This window comes from Pisolithus orientalis (assembly GCF_024613125.1).
Source record: "Pisolithus orientalis strain OTSU chromosome Unknown F5J12scaffold_35, whole genome shotgun sequence".
In the NCBI taxonomy this organism is placed as follows: Eukaryota; Fungi; Basidiomycota; class Agaricomycetes; order Boletales; family Pisolithaceae; genus Pisolithus; species Pisolithus orientalis.
The window spans coordinates 157,210-174,840 of NW_026260816.1; the positions used below are offsets into that span (position 1 = coordinate 157,210).

At 47.1% G+C, this 17,631-nt stretch overlaps 5 protein-coding genes across 5 annotated transcripts; 4 read left to right on the forward strand and 1 right to left on the reverse strand.

Annotated features, from left to right (window-relative positions):
• Positions 1-984: 984 nt before the first annotated feature.
• Positions 985-4,472, reverse strand: F5J12DRAFT_785281 (uncharacterized protein; the record flags this gene model as incomplete). Its single annotated transcript, XM_051743207.1, has 23 exons — positions 985-1,297; positions 1,331-1,456; positions 1,503-1,633; positions 1,674-2,069; positions 2,115-2,169; positions 2,230-2,257; positions 2,410-2,578; positions 2,640-2,647; positions 2,986-3,059; positions 3,137-3,170; positions 3,225-3,258; positions 3,301-3,355; positions 3,378-3,411; positions 3,454-3,487; positions 3,542-3,575; positions 3,618-3,652; positions 3,694-3,781; positions 3,857-3,890; positions 3,933-3,985; positions 4,007-4,043; positions 4,086-4,159; positions 4,310-4,369; positions 4,438-4,472. The coding sequence occupies 23 exons, from the start codon at positions 4,470-4,472 to the stop codon at positions 985-987; spliced, it is 1,941 nt and encodes a 646-aa protein (XP_051596771.1).
• A 2,290-nt stretch (positions 4,473-6,762) lies between these two features.
• F5J12DRAFT_896001 (uncharacterized protein) lies at positions 6,763-7,790 on the forward strand (the record flags this gene model as incomplete). Its single annotated transcript, XM_051747902.1, has 5 exons — positions 6,763-6,875; positions 6,928-7,061; positions 7,113-7,288; positions 7,340-7,522; positions 7,572-7,790. The coding sequence occupies 5 exons, from the start codon at positions 6,763-6,765 to the stop codon at positions 7,788-7,790; spliced, it is 825 nt and encodes a 274-aa protein (XP_051596772.1).
• Positions 7,791-7,852: 62 nt separating this feature from the next.
• F5J12DRAFT_688540 (uncharacterized protein) lies at positions 7,853-8,083 on the forward strand (the record flags this gene model as incomplete). The annotated part of the gene is made up of 1 exon (XM_051740350.1): positions 7,853-8,083. A coding segment is annotated over one exon (231 nt), but the record flags the coding sequence as incomplete, so codon positions are not given.
• Positions 8,084-8,691: 608 nt separating this feature from the next.
• F5J12DRAFT_681998 (uncharacterized protein) lies at positions 8,692-8,865 on the forward strand (the record flags this gene model as incomplete). Its single annotated transcript, XM_051740263.1, has 1 exon — positions 8,692-8,865. A coding segment is annotated over one exon (174 nt), but the record flags the coding sequence as incomplete, so codon positions are not given.
• A 142-nt stretch (positions 8,866-9,007) lies between these two features.
• F5J12DRAFT_907004 (uncharacterized protein) lies at positions 9,008-10,437 on the forward strand (the record flags this gene model as incomplete). The annotated part of the gene is made up of 7 exons (XM_051748858.1): positions 9,008-9,069; positions 9,106-9,268; positions 9,330-9,511; positions 9,565-9,727; positions 9,777-9,839; positions 10,042-10,237; positions 10,319-10,437. The coding sequence occupies 7 exons, from the start codon at positions 9,008-9,010 to the stop codon at positions 10,435-10,437; spliced, it is 948 nt and encodes a 315-aa protein (XP_051596775.1).
• Between the last annotated feature and the right edge of the window lie 7,194 nt (positions 10,438-17,631).

Sequence of the window (17,631 nt, forward strand, 5' to 3'; positions counted from 1 at the left end):
CACAGCTATGAGATAGATTAGTGCCCTAGAAGTGGGGTCAGCTGATGCAGCTATGGGATAGGTTAGTGTCCTGGAAGTGGGGTTCAGCCGACACAGCTATGGGATGAATTAGTGCCCTAGAAGTGGGGTCGGCCGACACAGCTATGAGATAGATTAGTGTCCTAGAAGTGGGGTCAGCCGATGCAGCTATGGGATAGGTTAGTGTCCTGGAAGTGGGGTCAGCCGACACAGCTATGGGATGAATTAGTGCCCTAGAAGTGGGGTTGGCTGACACAGCTATGAGATAGATTAGTGTCCTAGAGGTGAGGCCAGCCAACACAGCTATGAGATAGATTAGTGTCCTAGAAGTGGGGTCGGCTGATGCAGCTATGGGATAGGTTAGTGTCCTGGAAGTGGGGTTGGCCAACACAGCTATGGGATGAATTAGTGACCTGGAAGTGGTGTCAGCTGACACAGCTATGGGATAGGTTAGTGACCTGGAAGTGGGGTTGGCCAAACCAGCTATGGGATAGATTAGTGACCTGGAAGTGGGGCCAGCTGACATGGCTGGGGGAAGGGATGATGTCCTGGCAGTGGGGTCAGCTGATGTGGCTGGGGGGAATGAACCATGACCTGGAGTTGTGGTTGGGCAGACACTTTGCAAGAAAGACCAATATCTTGCTAGTGGGTTAGTGGGGCTGGCCAATCTTATTACTCAGTACACTACTTCCTTGGTAGTTAGCTGGCTGAACCCACATGGTTGTGGAAAAATCCTATATCCTATCCTTATCCTGTGGTATTGAAGTTAACTCTACCAATCTGGCCATTGTATTGGAATTAACATTGGGCAAATTTACTCAGTTGTGTATCAGTACTTAAGGAGGAATTGTCCTGCAGGAAATTACTTTTTTTTCTGAACATTCAATGTCATATGAAATTTGAAAACACAAAGCAGCTATTTTTGATTGTAGTACATGCATATCATATGTATCAAGGTAGGGTATTTTACAAAGATTCCAACAGCCAGGATGATGTTTGCCCCTTTCCCTGTGTCAGTTTGGTAGCCCCTTTGGACATGCAGATAGTATAGGTTTGGGGAGGCTGAGATGTGCCTTGTGTGTCCTTCCCACAGCCAGGATTCTTGCACTCATAGGAATAAGTCTGCCCTGAACAACCAGCTTCCCACTTCTGAATGCTATAACACTGAGGGCACTGGGCAGGCAATTGTTGTCCCCAAGGCCTGATGAACTTGTCAGTCCAGACAAATTTCTCCACCACTACCTTCTCCTGCCACAACATCAGGATGATGTTGGAGTGCCTACCCAACATACCACAGTCATTCAGGGCATACCTGACTGCACTTTGGACATGGAAGCCTTGAACAAGGGTGGAGTCAAGGACACTCATGAGGAAGGGAATGGTGGTGACTAGTTGAAGTCTCTCAGCATCAAAAAGCAACATGGACCTTGGCTTGAAACTGATATGGTGTCAGCCATAACCACCAACATTGAAAGAAAACCTACTGTTGCACAGCTGCCTTCAGTCCTTGGAGGCTCTGCTCCTTCCTTACAGTAGAACCACATACAAAGAAGATGAGGTCTCCACCCTTGACAATGTTGGAGAGGGGTAACAGAAGGCCTTGCAGAAACTGCAACTGGTCAGATGGGAGTGACAGTCAAACAATGGTGACTTACCTCAAAGACCTCTGTGGCTATTGGAACCTTATTCTCCATTCCAGAGAACAGATCCCCCCTGTCTTCATCAGTATGGGTAGTAAGGAAAATGACTACCTCAGCAAAGGTAGTCAGACTTGAAGCTAGCTTTGATGCTGCAGTGTCATAGGCAGCTCTGGACTCCTCAGTGGCAAAGTTGAAGGGCAGTTGTGAGAAGTGGTAGGTGTCTTGTGTGGAATATCCCTGCAACATGGTGTGAAGGATATGCACAGGGGCATGGCCAAGCTCTAGAGACTCAAGGTGGAGGTGGATAATGGCAGTAGAGTTACCAGCCACTTCAGAGGTGGTGGCATGCTCAAACCCCCCAATGACCACAAGAGGGTGTTTCAGGACTGGCTTGCCTGACAAGTAGAAGCCCTGTACTTGGAGTTAGAAGTGATTGGGGTGGCAATATGCACTTACAAAATAGGGCTGAGGACTTTCAAATCTTGTCATTTTCCAATGACAGGAAACACACCTGAAGTTCATCCAGAGTTTGAGTCAATGGAATTAATTCATAAAAGGGAGGTTAACACACCTGAAGGTCACAGGAAGCTGGGTGACCTCTGCAAGGCAATCCTCAGGTACTACAACACACTTGTTACACACTACCCTTCTGCAACCTGCCTGATCACAAGGCCACAATGTCCCTCCATCCCTGCACATCACACAGAACTGCATAGAATGTTAGAAAGATGGATGAAATATAAAAAGAGACTTGCCAAGTTCCTCATCCTTCTCTTCTTGGAAACAGGGGCCTTCCTAGCATGGGCCTTGCTTGACTTGGCAGCATGTTTTTCCCTAGCTTTCAGACCAGCAAGAGATACCCTGGGAGCTCTACCCCCAGTGGTCTTCTTAGCTGTCTGCTTGGTCTTCACCATCTGAGTCTATTATGCCAACATTAGTGAGTGGCAGCAACATATGACACAGAAGGGAACAGTAGCATACCTTATTATCTTTACAAGACACAGAAGGTGTAGGGGACAAGCAGTAAGATAACAATAAATGCATTTAGTTTAGTACATATATCATGCAGCAGGGATAGATATCTACATATTTATGGAAAAGAGAAGCCAATGTATGCAACTACACAACACTGGGCACTGGATAAGCAGACCAAAGAGGGTGATATGTAAGTATCATCTGGACACCATGAAGTAGAAGTCCAACAACATACCTTATTGGATGAGACACAGCAAGGGAGATGCAGTGTGGCAGGAGGGAGATATGAATTGATAGTCTACTAGTGTGTTTTGTGAGTGGTACAGGGACACCAGGAACTGGGACAACATACCTTTTGTGGGATGAGACACAGCAAGGGGGTGTTCTGTGAGTGGTAGAGGGATGCCACGACCTGGGATGACATACCTTTTTTTTTTGATAAGGCACAGCAAGGGGGTGTTCTGTGAGTTGTAGAGGGACGCCACAAAGCTGGGACAACACACCTTTTTTTTTGGATGAGCACAGCGAGGGGGTGTTCTGTGGGTGTTTTGTGAGTTGTAGAGGGACACTGTGCGAGCTGGGACGACATACCTTTTTTTTGGATGAGGCACGGTGAGGGGGTGTTCTGTGAGTTGTAGAGGGATGCTGCAAAGCTGGGACGACATACCTTTTTTTTTTGGATGAGCACGGTGAGGGGGTGCTCTGTGAGTGGTAGAGGGACGCTGCAAAGCTGGGACGACATACCTTTTTTTTTGGATGAGCATGGCAAGGGGGTGTTCTGTGAGTTGTAGAGGGATGCCGCGAAGCTGGGACAACACACCTTTTTTTTTGGATGAGCACAGTGAGGGGGTGTTCTGTGGGTGTTTTGTGAGTTGTAGAGGGATGCTGCACGAGCTGGGATGACATACCTTTTTTTTGGATGAGGCACGGTGAGGGGGTGTTCTGTGAGTTGTAGAGGGATGCTGCAAAGCTGGGACGACATACCTTTTTTTTTTGGATGAGCATGGCGAGGGGGTGTTCTGTGAGTGGTAGAGGGATGCCACGACCTGGGATGACTTACCTTTTGTTTTTTGATAAGGCATGGTGAGGGGGTGTTCTGTGGGTGTTTTGTGAGTGGTAGAGGGATGCCACGAGCTGGGATGACATACCTTTTTTTTGGATGAGGCATGGCAAGGAGGTGTTCTGTGAGTGGTAGAGGGACGCTGTGACCTGGGACAACTTACCTTTTTTTTGGATAAGGCACGGTGAGGGGGTGTTCTGTGAGTTGTAGAGGGACACCGCGAAGCTGGGATGACATACCTTTTTTTTGGATGAGCACGGCAAGGGGGTGTTCTGTGAGTGGTAGAGGGATGCTGCGACCTGGGACGACTTACCTTTTGTTTTTTTGATAAGGCATGGCGAGGGGGTGTTCTGTGAGTTGTAGAGGGATGCCGCGAAGTTGGAATGACATACCTTTTTTTTGGATAAGCATGGCAAGGGGGTGTTTTGTGAGTGGTAGAGGGACGCCGGGAAGTAGGATGACATACCTGTTTTGTGGATGAGACAAGGCAAGAGGGTGTTCTGTGAGTGGTAGAGAGATGCCACGCACTGGGATGACATACCTGTTTTTTGGATGAGACCCGGCAAGAGGGGGGGGGTGTTTTGTGAGTTGTAGAGGGATGCTGTGAGCTACTTACCTTCTTTTTGAATGAATGGGCTTTGTGAGTAGTATGGGACACTGAACAACGTGCAATAGACTGAGAAGAATGGCAGCGTCCTGGTGTGTGATGTGAGTGTTGAAGCCATGAGAGGTTTGACAACATACCTTTTTTGTTTTTTTTTTGAAGGGAGATGCGGCATGACGTACCTATTTTGTGTTTAGAGAGGGAGAGGCACGAGAGATCCAGAGGACGACAATGTACCAAAAATTTCGCTGAGATGCAGCAGGGCCAGAGAGTGGGATAACACAACGACAGTCGGTGAGGGAGACACTGTGTGGCAAGAGGAGAGGAGCAAAAGACCATGTCAATCTGGATACTCAGATGCACAGATCTTGATTTTGGACAGGTCACATAGTGAGACCTATGATAATCTTGGACACAACCTTAATTGTGACATGAACAATGTCACAGCTGTCATGATTATCACACGTGTCTACCCATACTTCGGATGCTGTCTCTGGAACATTACGTAGGACTATATATGGAGTGGTCAGTCGCCTGCTAGGCCGATTTCTGGTTTCAATAAGTGACTACATGTATTAAATGATCTGGTAGTGCTACTACAATACATTTTCTGTGAAATCCCAAGGGTAAGCCACCACTACCACTCAGCCAATGGCATGAGGGAGTGCTTGCTCGGCTCAACAATGCAATTACGAGAATGTCAAGCGAACATTTAGTATTTAGTATATAGAAGCCGAATCCGGTGACAGTGGAGTCACGTGACATCAGCTATTCGCAATGTATAGTACGACATGCAGTACTGACTCAGAGGAAGTTGCCGGCACTCATGGCAACTGAACACGTGCCGAGGCCGAGAACGTGACATTGACTGGCGACCTCACTAGTTGGACTGTGGCCAAACAATGGTACATAAGACTCAAGTATATAAATCCCCCCCAGTCAGTGGCATGTTTTTTCCCTTACTGCTGTTTCCCTGCGATGTGACACTTCCCCTCCATCGTCCTCCCTCTCCCTCCATCTCCATCTCCCTTTCCCCCTCTCTCTCTCCCGTTTTGTGTGCTACTGTCATCTTCATTTTTATCTCAGCCCATCGTCTCGGCTGTCATAAGGTAAGTGGCACCTCTGATCCCAGAATTTTCACATTACTTGATTACCATTACTTTGCAGCATCCTTGGTGCCTCACTATTGACTGTAGTCTGCAGCTACAGGATGTAGGGAGGGGCTGCCCTTGACCTTAGATTGTGCTTGGCCAGCGCAATTTTTGGTTGTTGGGTAATATGTTGGGTCTGGGGGAATAGTCTGTGCCTACATTGTAGGCCAGCTCATATGGGATCTGGGGGCTAGTCTGTACCTACATTGTAGGTCAGCTTATGACATTTTATTTGGTCTGTACCCACCTGTGTGGGTCAGCCTATGATGTTTTTTTGTGTGGTATGTGTTGGTATATATTGGTAGTAGCTAGTTGGTCAGGCTTTGGTGTAGTGAGTATTCAACTTCTGTATAATCTATGTTGTACTGACATAAACTTTCTAGAGCTGTTTGTCTTTGACTCCTGGTGAATAAATAGTGCACCTCAGGTATGTGAACTTTGCAAAGTTGTGTTGATGCTAATGTGTTTTTAGTATCTTTGTTATCAGCTTTTGTGCACTTTTTTGGGAACTTGGTTGAATTGAGGACTGGTTTTTATTGGCCCAACTGTACTTCTGGAGGAGGGCCCCCTCTGGAATGCAGGCAAGCCTTGGTTTCTTATGAAACCATTATACCTTTGTAGTTGAAATTGTAACTGTAGTTGAATTTATGTATGACCTTGTAAATGTCACTGCTTTGATTGGATTTGAATGCTGTGTGGGAATCTATGCTTCTTTTTTTGAATGAAGCATGTGCTAACCCTAACCCTAGCATAAGACTTGGTGTATTTCTTCATGCAAGTCTCCTTCTAACCCTAACCTTAGCAAATGACTTGGTGTATTGTTTCATGTCAGTCTGCCTGGCTGGTGGATGGTGCTAGATTAGCACTGGTGTTCCATGGCTGATCTTCTTAAGCAAGGTTTCCCTTTGATGCTCAAGAGCTTGCCAATGGCATTACTAGCAACCCAACATCTTCCCTTCAAATGCTGACTGGATGTGTTCCTAGCTGTTGGATGTTGCTAGATTGCTAGATTAGTATTGGTGTTCCATGGTTTCCCATGATGCTCAAGAGATTGCTGGACTGGATTGACTTGGAGTTCAACTGCTGCTGAGTTTGATTCCACCATTCCAGGCCCCTGCTTACATGACTAGATGTTTCAAGAAACATGGTGTATCTAGTAGACTAAGTTGGGTTTCTGGATTCTGGATCTTCCCCCAAGTCAAGCAAGGTCCCTTGTGGAGAATAACTTCCAACTTATGTACTGAGTGATTTTTAACTATTTTTCTCACGGTTGAAAAATTTTCCTTTGACTTTTCCAACACCCCCCACATCATCATGGATGATTCCCTGCATACAATGGTGGTTGGAATGCTGAAGGCTGCCTTTGGAACAGTCCCTATGATCTCTTCCAGCTCTATTTTCTCAAATCACCAGCTCAGGAAGCCAAGGTAAGCCATAAGCAGTGATGCTACACTTGCTATGTATTTAGTTGGATAATAGACTTCGATCCTTGGCTGAGTTAACCCAAGTCAGGGCAACATTGCAAGGGGAATCTGGTCTAACTTCAGATGCTATTACATCTTTGGAAGTTAGGCTGGCATCTGCAGTCATTACACATGCCATCCTCAATCCCTGTAGGTGATTTCCACAACAATTGCAAGTGATCCAAGTCTGACCCTTAATAGATGTGTTGCATTGGGATGCAGACAGGTTTTCTGAACCATTGGTGCATGCCAAGGACAGGACCATCCATTTTGAAAACCCAAAAATTGGGTATATCAATGCTCCTGCCACAGTTCTGGATGTGCATGGCAGGGTGATAGTATGGTATCTGCCTGGTATTGTCCCAGATGCATGGATAGTGAGTGTTTTCATTCTCTGACAACCCTTCACTACAGCTTTTATATCATAGGAACTTCTCAATTCCCTTCTCCTTTCCATAAAAGACAATCTTCAGACTGAGCCCAAGAACAAGCCAAAAGACAAAAGCAAGCTTAACAAACGATATGGCCATAAGCATCAGCCTGTTGACCAAGTCATGTATGGACATGGCAGGATTTCCATGTCTCCTGCCACATTCCAACAGGCTCATGAGGTTTGTCCAGGTGCTGTGATTTCCATGGTAGGGGCTGACAAATTTAAAGAGGTTGGTTGATACACTCTATCAAAGCACATCCCTCAAACAGAAAGCCAATAGGGAATGGCTGCTCAAGATTTCTTATGTGGAACACTTCTGGAGCAATATAGCAAAGGTCTCATTGCCAGATATGGCCAGGGCTGGTGATCAAGCAATGTTGGCCAAGGCTGGCAGGGTGGAGAATGAGATATCCCTGGATTGGCCATCAGGTCTATACCAACATTGATATTATTGTCAATCAGGAAACTCCCTCTCACCTGAGATGTCACATCCACCCCAACCCTTCTGGATTCATTAGTGAGCCTGGGTTCTCACAATGCTAAATTCCTTATTCCAGATCTGGGGGCCAAACTGGCTTATTCCCCAGGCACCATGATTTTCCTATCAGGAAAAATCCTTCAACATTCTGTGCCAAAGTGGGAGAAGGGAGAAAGAATTGCATTGGTGCATTATATGAAGGACAAAGTACATGACCGACTCAAGGTCACAAGACCAGCATGGACTACCCAAAAGGACATTCTTGGGTTGGCTGTCAGATACACTTAAAACACATTTTAGTGGCAATTTTTGGGTACAAATATTTTAAATACATTTGATAACCTTGTTCTGGACTTGTGTGGTGTTGTTTTGGGGATGAAAAATTTTCAATACAGCTGAAAACCTTGCTTTTGACTCTTCCTGTGCTCAATCATGTGTCATTCGTAGAACCAAAGTCCTTGGCAAAAGCTCTGCAGGAGGTTTGTATAAATTTGAAGTCACTAAAACCCAGGAGAGGAAAGGACACCTACAAGGAGGTGGATGCTAGACACCTCTACCTCCCATCTCAGAGTCAACCTTCAACTCCAAGGACCCCCAGGACAATAGGCTCCCAAAATGTTGTCCCAGACTCCTTTGACATGCCTACCTTGGACTGGAATGATGAGGAAGATACCCCAAATACTAGGAGGGTTACCAAGGTGGGAAGTTTTGCCTGATACTGCATTGGCTAAATTATCCCCTAGAGTCAAAATGATTTCATCAGAGAATGGCTGCCTTGGAGAGCAGAATATCTCAAAGTCATTCTTGAGGGAGAGCAGCTGGCTAAGGGGGGGATATGTGAGCAGTGCTGTCAGGCAGAAGGAAGTATCAGATGCATGTCCTGCATTGGTGTGCATGCCTGGTGTGGTCCTTGTGCTGTGAAAGTGCATCAAAATCTTCCATTCCACAAGGTACAAAGATGGAATGCTACTCATTACCAGGATACCTCTTTGATGGCACTTGGGTTCCTTTGGCACATTGGCCATGGGGGTCGTCCTTGCCCTCAAAACAGACAGAATCAGGATCCAGACTCAGAGGAGTTGGGCTATACTTCTGGGGAAGGGCCTCCCAATTACAGGTCAATGGCAGTCATATCCTGTAGCCTCCATGTTAACCTCTGGTAGCAGGAGATCCTTCAGATCAAAAATGACCATAGTGCACACAGAAGGAATTTTCACTCATGAGATTTCTTGGTGCAATTGCCCTGGGTCAGATCCAATCAACTGGCACCTTGATTTACTCAGGGAAAGACTCTTTCCAGCCAGTATAACAAAGCCCAAGACTGCTTTCACCTTTGATGTTCTTAATCACTTTCTCATTGATGCCCTGGAATGCAAGACTTCAGCTATGAGTTTCTATCAGAAGCTGAAGAGGTTCACCAACAATGCATTTCCTGACTGTATACCAGTTGAGTGCCATGCACTATTTGCTCTTAGGGGGTTCTATTAATGCATTCATTTCCAATTAGGACAGGTACCAAGAGCTGATGAGGGTTTCCAGACTGTGGAGGGATTTGAAACATAGGAAATGGTTTGGCTTTGGTCATGATAAAGAACAAGATCCTAGACAAGGAGAACTTGCACTCTTTTGTCCTGCCTGCCCACAACCAGGTATTAATTTACCTCCAGATTGGAAAACCCAATATGACAGGTATGGAGTGATAATCTGTAGGGTTTTGATTTCTAACTCCCCTCCCCCCTTAGTGATACCATAATGAGGCAATATGTCATGGATGGCAACTTCACTGCTCAGCATATGAAAATGAACAAGCCTGAGTTGGATGTGTCATTAGCAGATGGAACTGGTTACATGGTTGCTGAAAAGCCCTACCAGGCCCATCTTGAGCAGTCTTTGGATAACAAGGAGGTGAGTTGTCCCAAGGTCATGGAGTTTAAATGACCCACTGTACTGGTAGAGATCCACCTGCAGCAATCACAGGGCAATCAATGCTGCTAATATTAACAAGTCCAATCTCCAGGTCCACTGGGATTGGTGCCACAGCCTGTGCTCAGGCATGGTTGCTTTGTTCCCCATTCTGTGGTGGACTTTCAGAAAGGGGAAAAGTGAGTGGACCTGATGGATGTACTGGAAGCCTTTGGAACTCATTTTGTGCTAGGTACATGAACACAGATTACTCCATCTGCAGTGCTCTTGATTATCATTCAGAAAGCATCACAAAGGCCCTTGTCATTTATGATGTTGGGTGCCAGTGGAGTATTAACTTCCAGAGTCGGGTAAAATCCAGCTGCTCTCTCCATCTCCCTCCCTCCCTGGAAATCATTCCTGCTGTGGGGAAGTTTCATCTTGCTGCCCACAAACTCTCTTGCTTTCCAAGATATAGCCTCAACTTTATCAAGGGTGCTGGTCATCTGGATGGTGAAATTTTGGAGACATTGTGGGCTCCATTCAATAAGATCTCTCCCACTGCAAGGTCTATGACTCAGGCCCACAGACAAGAAGTGTATGATGACCATATGAGAGATTCTAACTGGAAAAAAATTGTCAACATGGGTGAGAGACCTTTTCTTCAAAGAGAAGTTAATTTACCCTGTACATCTCAGTTCCTGCACTGTTGAAAAAATACAAGACCTCACACAAGTGCCTAGAAGAAATGAATCAGGCATATGAGCAGTTGACAGCTGTTCTAGACCCTGGCCAACTTGCCCAATGGGAGTCAGATGTTCTTGAGGCAGAAGCAAATCGAGGTGATTCCCTAGACATTTATTTGTTGAAAGGGGAAAAAGGTCAGTATGTTCCTAAGAAACCCTGGGCATGTCTGATGGCCTGTAGCCCCTACCATGGGTGAAGTGCAGTTAAAGCTCATGAAAAATCCACCTGTGTCCCCAGGGAGCCATGGTTCTGTGGCTTGGCTTGTGGAAGGAATTAGCATAGAGGATGCACAGTATGGTCTGTGGTTTCCAGAAGCAATAGGTTGCTAACCAGACCTGCAGGGACCAGCTAAGATCTGAGCTTAGACAGAGCCACATGTCTACCAGACAAGAAATCAAAGTCTCAGAGAAAAGAAAAAGACTTTCTGCCAGGATTGACAAATTCCATGGCACCAGCCAGGCATTTCTCAAAGGTTTGGAGGTGGATGATGTCTTCATACCCCAGGATGATCCAGCATTCCTTGGGCAAGGTGAAGAAATTGATGACAATGGAGAGTACTGGGAAGATGATGAGGATTGGGAGGCTACAGAAGAAGGAGAGGAGCTACCTGCTGAGCTCATGAGTATATGGATGCCCTCATCCATTGGAGCAACCAAACTGATGGAGCTTGGCCTTCATGACCTCCTCAAAGAAGAAATGGAACTCAGGATTGGGCAAGCTAATGATTGTCTAGACCAGCTCCGAACCAACCTTGGACACAAGGCAATGTTATACAGACAGAACTTCCGCAGTGCACAATCAACTAGGGAAGGTACAAGAACCAAGCAGGACATCCAAAAAGTGGTGGCTCAGGATAAACAAGCAGGTCAGAAGTTATCAGAGGGCAAGGCAGGCCATTCTCCAGTTGGAACCCAATCAAGAGATTGGACAAAAATATCAGGCTATTCAGCCCCAGGACCTGGCAGTGAGTAAGGATGTTACAGAGGAGAACCGGTTTGGGCAGGGAACCAGCAAAATGGCATGGTTTTGGATGATGGATGGTGAACAGGGTCAACTGAATGCTGAGAAGGGGGGTTTAATGGAGGAGTGTAAGTGTTAATACTACTCAAAAAAATCTCACCGATAAATTGTGGGGCAGTTTACAGGATCAACTGGCTCAAAGCAAGGGCAAGAAGGGACAGGTGGAAAGAAGAATTGTCATTGGTGAGGCATGAGATGGTTTGGGCCATCTTATGGTTTGAGTTCCAGAAGGACATATGGGAGAAAAGGGCTCTACAATTGTTGGAACCAGGGAAAAAGGCTTATGCTCATAAGCAGATAGTGTTGTGGACTGACTTTTCCAAAAAGGCCCAATTGATGTTCCAAGGTAAACAAATGGATTGTATTTAGAACATGGGTATATGTGTATAGTTTTCCGATTACCCTTGCTTTGCACTTGGTATCTGAATCAAAGTGAATAGCAAATACATCAAAACAATCATACCATAATGGTACCTTTCCTAAAAGAGTGATGGCCAAAAACTTCAACCTCCTGCCTAAATTGGGAAAGGCTGAAAAATTTTCACCTTGCTTCCAACCTCCATCATCTGTGCTGCTAATTATCCCCCTGATTTTATTCTCTCATGGCTGATTGGTCTGAAGTCTACTCTGATCTGCTGTCCTCCTATGTGGAGCAGTACACAGATGCCCAAGGGAATCCTGACCTCAGGGCCCAGATCCTGGCTGATGTGAAATCCCAGATCCTTCAGCAAGCATCTTCAGGATCTGTGGAATTGCCCCAGAACTTGAGAGTGGTAGGGTATCTTTTTCATCAAGTTTCACATATCTCAAGTGTATTTAGGCCATCAGAAGGGTGTTTTTGCCAGAACTAGACCCTGAAGACCAGGATGATGAGGAACACATCATTGAGAGCATCCTGGCTGCAACAGACAAGAGGAAGGAGCAGCCTGGGACTGGTGAGGATGAGGATGGCAGAGAGGAGAGGACCAGACCTACCAAGGCTGGAAATTACAGAAAACCCTTCACTGATTTTACTGCCTCCCAGCAGCTCTTCAAAGAGGACATGGATGCCTATGATAGGGAGAGGAGGGACACCAAGGACCCCAAGACCATAGGTCAGAGGACCAAAATCATCCAACAGTGGTGGGAGTCTCTTGCAGATGACAAGAAGGCTGAAGCAGGGAGGGCTGCTTCCAAGTGGAATAAGTTGGGAGCTCCAAAAGAAACTCATGAATTGTCAGTGCTGGTCTACTTCAAATGTCTTATACTAATCATGCAATAATTCAGGTACAGGAGAAAAAATTTTCCCAACATGGCCAGAGACTTTATTGAAACAGTCAGGAGGACCATGGGGTCAAATATAGTGATGTTTCTGGCTCATGAGACTACTGATTCTCAGATCAAGATGGCAGTGTAGGTTCCCCTTTACCTTGTCTATCCAATGCTAATGAAGAAACCTAGCTTTGAAACACAACCCCCTGATGGGAAGAAGGCCTTCTCAGAGTCTTCAGAGCCCACCAAGGATTGGGTTCTAAAGGGAGAGCAAATGTTAACCAATTATCTTTTGACTGAAGCTGGTAAGTGATAAACGTTGGTGATCAATGTAATATGTGTACCTAGGTTGATTCCATACTCAGCTGAGGAAGATTTGAATGATGAGAATCCAAAGGTGGAGATAGCCTTGGATGATGAAGGAAACCCAGAGGTACCAGCTTGGACTGGTCAGAAACTCAAGGTCCAGCAGAGTTTGGCAAGAATGGTCTTCCAGGCTGCCTATGGTATGTTCTTGATTGTCAAGTGCATCTACAGTTGTTGATGGAAGTTGGAAACATAGCAAAGTTTACAGGGAAGCCCAAGGCCAAGGTTCCCTGGGGCCTGCTTATCAAGTCCCATTTGGAGTATCTGAGTTCTGATTCCATCCCAGAAGGATTTGTGATGAAAGATCCTTCAAAATGGACCAAGGCCAACATGTGGATGCTTTGGAATCATTGGAATTCCCAAGAGGAGGAGGATAAGGTGATTGTTTCATTCATCAAGTGCAAAAAGGAGGACAAGCCATTGGGAAGGCCCTGGAACAGGAAAACCCCATCCAAAAAGAGAGAGTGGATGAGCCCTGGGGAGGACAGTGAAGCTGGGGTGGAGGCCAAGCCCTCAGATTTAGGGGAATGAAATTGGTGGGGCTGGTATGACCCCTATAGCAACTTCATCAGGGGCCCAGGATATCCTTGACTCTGGGAGGGCCCCATCTGAAGATACCCCTCATGAATCCAGCCCTGCTTGTCATGCCAATGGGGACAGGGTGAAATATTTAAAGTCCCTTTGCATCATGCCCAGGTACCAGGAACTTGTTGAGCTTGTAGATGGCTTGCCAGAGACAGTAAGTGATAAACTTTCTTCAAATACCAGGTTAACAAACATTTTGTACAGGAACCTGATGCTGGACCAGTCAACCTGCCTGTCTGGGCATCTTGGGCCTGGAGTGCCCAGTATTTGCCCCAGGAGATGCATGGCAATGGGGATTCCTTCTGGAAGGCACTGTATCAATTGCAAAGTGAAAAGTTTGCATCCACCCAGAAAGGTCTTACCATTGTACTGGGATTTGGTTTGTTGTGGAGGGAGTGCAAAAGAGCACAGGACATAGAATCAGATGACCCTGAAGCTGCTAATCTGGGCTTTTTGCTAGGCTCAGGTCTTGATATCCTACAAGGGGGAAGATGTTATGGGTGCAGTGGGGCTGGTAGTTGCAAGACTGCAGCAGAATTCTGGTGGCTCAAGCAGAGGGATTGGTGCACAGGAAACAACTGGGGTCAGTGCAGGGGATTCCTGTCCCACCCAGGGGGGTGGCATGAAGGAATCCTGGAATACAAGAAAGGATGTGAGGAAAAGAAAAAGGGGAGGCAGTGGGGATGTTGATCAGAAGATGGCAAAGGAGGGTGAAGAGGCAAGCAAGAAATCAACTAGAGCTCATCAACCAACCAAGAGAGCTCTGGGTCTTGGTCTATAAATAAACTGTAGATGGTGTGAATCAAAAGGATCCCTATATATGGCTACCCATGCTCATTGCAAGTTTCAAACCCTGTGAGATCACTGACATCACCTGGAGGTGAAGAATGGCCATGGATTCAGGGGGTAAGGCCACCCCCCAGTGAGGTTGGCCAACACTGGTCTCAGGGGGTATGTCCATCTGGAAGTGTCATCAGAGTCAATACTTCTGGTAACATCTAAATTGACAAGCAATTGATTATGCCAAGGGAATTTTCAGGGTTTGGCCAACCCTACTTCCAGGTGGTGAGGTCTGTGTCCATCCCCCAGTGAAATTGGCCAACACCACTTCCAGGGTGTGAGTCCATCCCCCAGTGAGGTTGGCCAACACCACTTCCAGGGTGTGGGTCCATCACCCAGTGAGGTCAGCCGACACCACTTCCAGGGTGTGGGTCCATCCCCCAGTGAGGTTGGCCAACACCACTTCCAGGGTGTGGTTCCATCCCCCAGTGAGGTCAGCTGACACCACTTCCAGGGTGTGGGTCCATTGCCCAGTGAGGTCGGCCAACACCACTTCCAGGGTGTGGGTCCATCCCCCAGTGAGGTCGGCCGACACCACTTCCAGGGTGTGGGTCCATCCCCCAGTGAGGTCGGCCAACACCACTTCCAGGGTGTGGGTCCATCCCCCAGTGAGGTCAGCTGACACCACTTCCAGGGTGGGGGTCCATTGCCCAGTGAGGTCGGCCAACACCACTTCCAGGGTGTGGGTCCATCCCCCAGTGAGGTCGGCCAACACCACTTCCAGGGTGTGGGTCCATCCCCCAGTGAGGTCGGCCGACACCACTTCCAGGGTGTGGGTCCATCCCCCAGTGAGGTCAGCTGACACCACTTCCAGGGTGGGGGTCCATTGCCCAGTGAGGTCGGCCAACACCACTTCCAGGGTGGGGGTCCATTGCCCAGTGAGGTCAGCCGACACCACTTCCAGGGTGTGGGTCCATCCCCCAGTGAGGTCGGCCGACACCACTTCCAGGGTGTGGGTCCATCCCCCAGTGAGGTCAGCTGACACCACTTCCAGGGTGGGGGTCCATTGCCCAGTGAGGTCGGCCAACACCACTTCCAGGGTGTGGGTCCATCGCCCAGTGAGGTCAGCCGACACCACTTCCAGGGTGTGGATCCATCCCCCAGTGAGGTTGGCTGACACCACTTCCAGGGTGTGAGTCCATCCCCCAGTGAGGTCGGCTGACACCACTTCCAGGGTGTGAGTCCATCACCCAGTGAGGTTGGCTGACACCACTTCCAGGGTGTGGGTCCATCCCCCAGTGAGGTCGGCTGACACCACTTCCAGGGTGTGGGTCCATCCCCCAGTGAGGTCGGCTGACACCACTTCCAGGGTGTGGGTCCATCCCCCAGTGAGGTCAGCTGACACCACTTCCAGGGTGTGGGTCCATCGCCCAGTGAGGTTGGCCGACACCACTTCCAGGGTGAGTCCATCCCCCAGTGAGGTCAGCCGACCTCCCTCCAACATGTCGGCCTATCCACCATCAGGGTCTATAGGCCGATGTCGGTTAGTCCCACTTTCAGGACCAAATGTGCATGTCAGATGACCCACTTTCTGGATTACATGTGACTGAAGGGTCTGGCCTTCTTTTTGTAGCATTCATCCTCTGTATGTCTGGTTTTGCCACAGGTGGCATAATTACACTTCTTCTTTTTCTTCTTGTCTGTTGCTTTTGACTTTTTTCCTGGGTTAGTCTTAGCAGCAAGGGCAGAATGCACTGTTGAAGTTTGTTGCATTTTTTCTTCTACCAGGACTTGGGATATGACAGTCTCAATAGTGAGCTCGTCATTCATGGACTTAAGGATTGTCCAGAGAGTGGAGTATGACTGCAGGAGAGAGATTACCATCACAATTGCTACCAGCAAGTCATTGAAGGGTTGGCTGAGCAACGAGAGGATGTGGGCTTTTTGCTGCATGGCATTTAGCTGCATTTCCATAGGCTGGTTGTTGGCAAGCATGCCACAAAACAGTTCTCCTATAAGATAGGCTATGGATTGCTTTCCTTTTCCTTCATACCACTCACTAAGCTTTGTCCAGGTCTCTGCTGCAGTACTTGCATACAGAACACTGCTAAGAGGCTCATCCTTGAGCATTAAGGTAATCTGTGCACATGCTTCCTTGTCTTTAATTAGCCATTCCTTGTATTGGTCTGGGTTCATCTTCACATCTGGAGCAGTCTTCTCTATGCCAGCAACTACATTCCAGAGGCCTCATATACCTAGAACCTTCTGCATCTGAAACTTCCACATTTGATAATTTGCTCCATCATCTGCAAGGGGCATTATATCATAGAGTCAGCTTGAGCCTTGGGTGACCCTAGCACTAGTAGATGCAGAACCTGATGTGTTTGCACTTGTTGATGAGCCCAGTTGCCTGGACATTGATGCTGACACTCCAGAGGACATGTTCATAGGTTATTTTGGTGGTACCACATTCAAGTTTGTTGATACTGTAAAGGTTAGAGCTGCTCAGGGCTCATAACCTCTTGAGAGGAGGCTGAAAGAAAGGCTCAGACTTCTGTGGTAAGAAGGCTGTAATATTAACAAGCTAACCTGAAAGAAAGGCTTAAGGTAGAACATCAGTAAGGTAGCTATAGAGTTAATATAGTGAACACACCTCAGACTTCTGTGGTAAGAAGGCTGAGGTGCACAAGGAAAAACTAACTGCCTAAGTGCAAAGAATTATTATGTAAGCTTGTATGCTGTAAATAAACAAACACAGGGGACATATGTTCCAACATGCTCTTGTCTCTCAAAATTGTGTATGGCACCTCCCACAGGAGTACAAGAGGAAAGCCACCATGGTGAAAGAAATGTGGAAGAACACTATGCAGTCAATGTTGTCCTCAACTGTCTCAGCTCACATATCCAATGGCAGAAGGTCAAGCAACCCAGAAGCCTTGAATATTCCATCCACTGTCTTTGATGTTTAGATTTCTCCTGTCTGTGGCATGCCATGGCTTTTCATCTGACTATCATTGCAGGTATAAGTACAATGCTTTGTCCAGCCTTCACTTTGTTTGCTTTGCATACTCTTTCCCCCACCTACATACACTGGTTTTCTGAACATTCTGTGTGCATATGCATCCATTCATACATTCACATGCACTGCATGTTCTTGC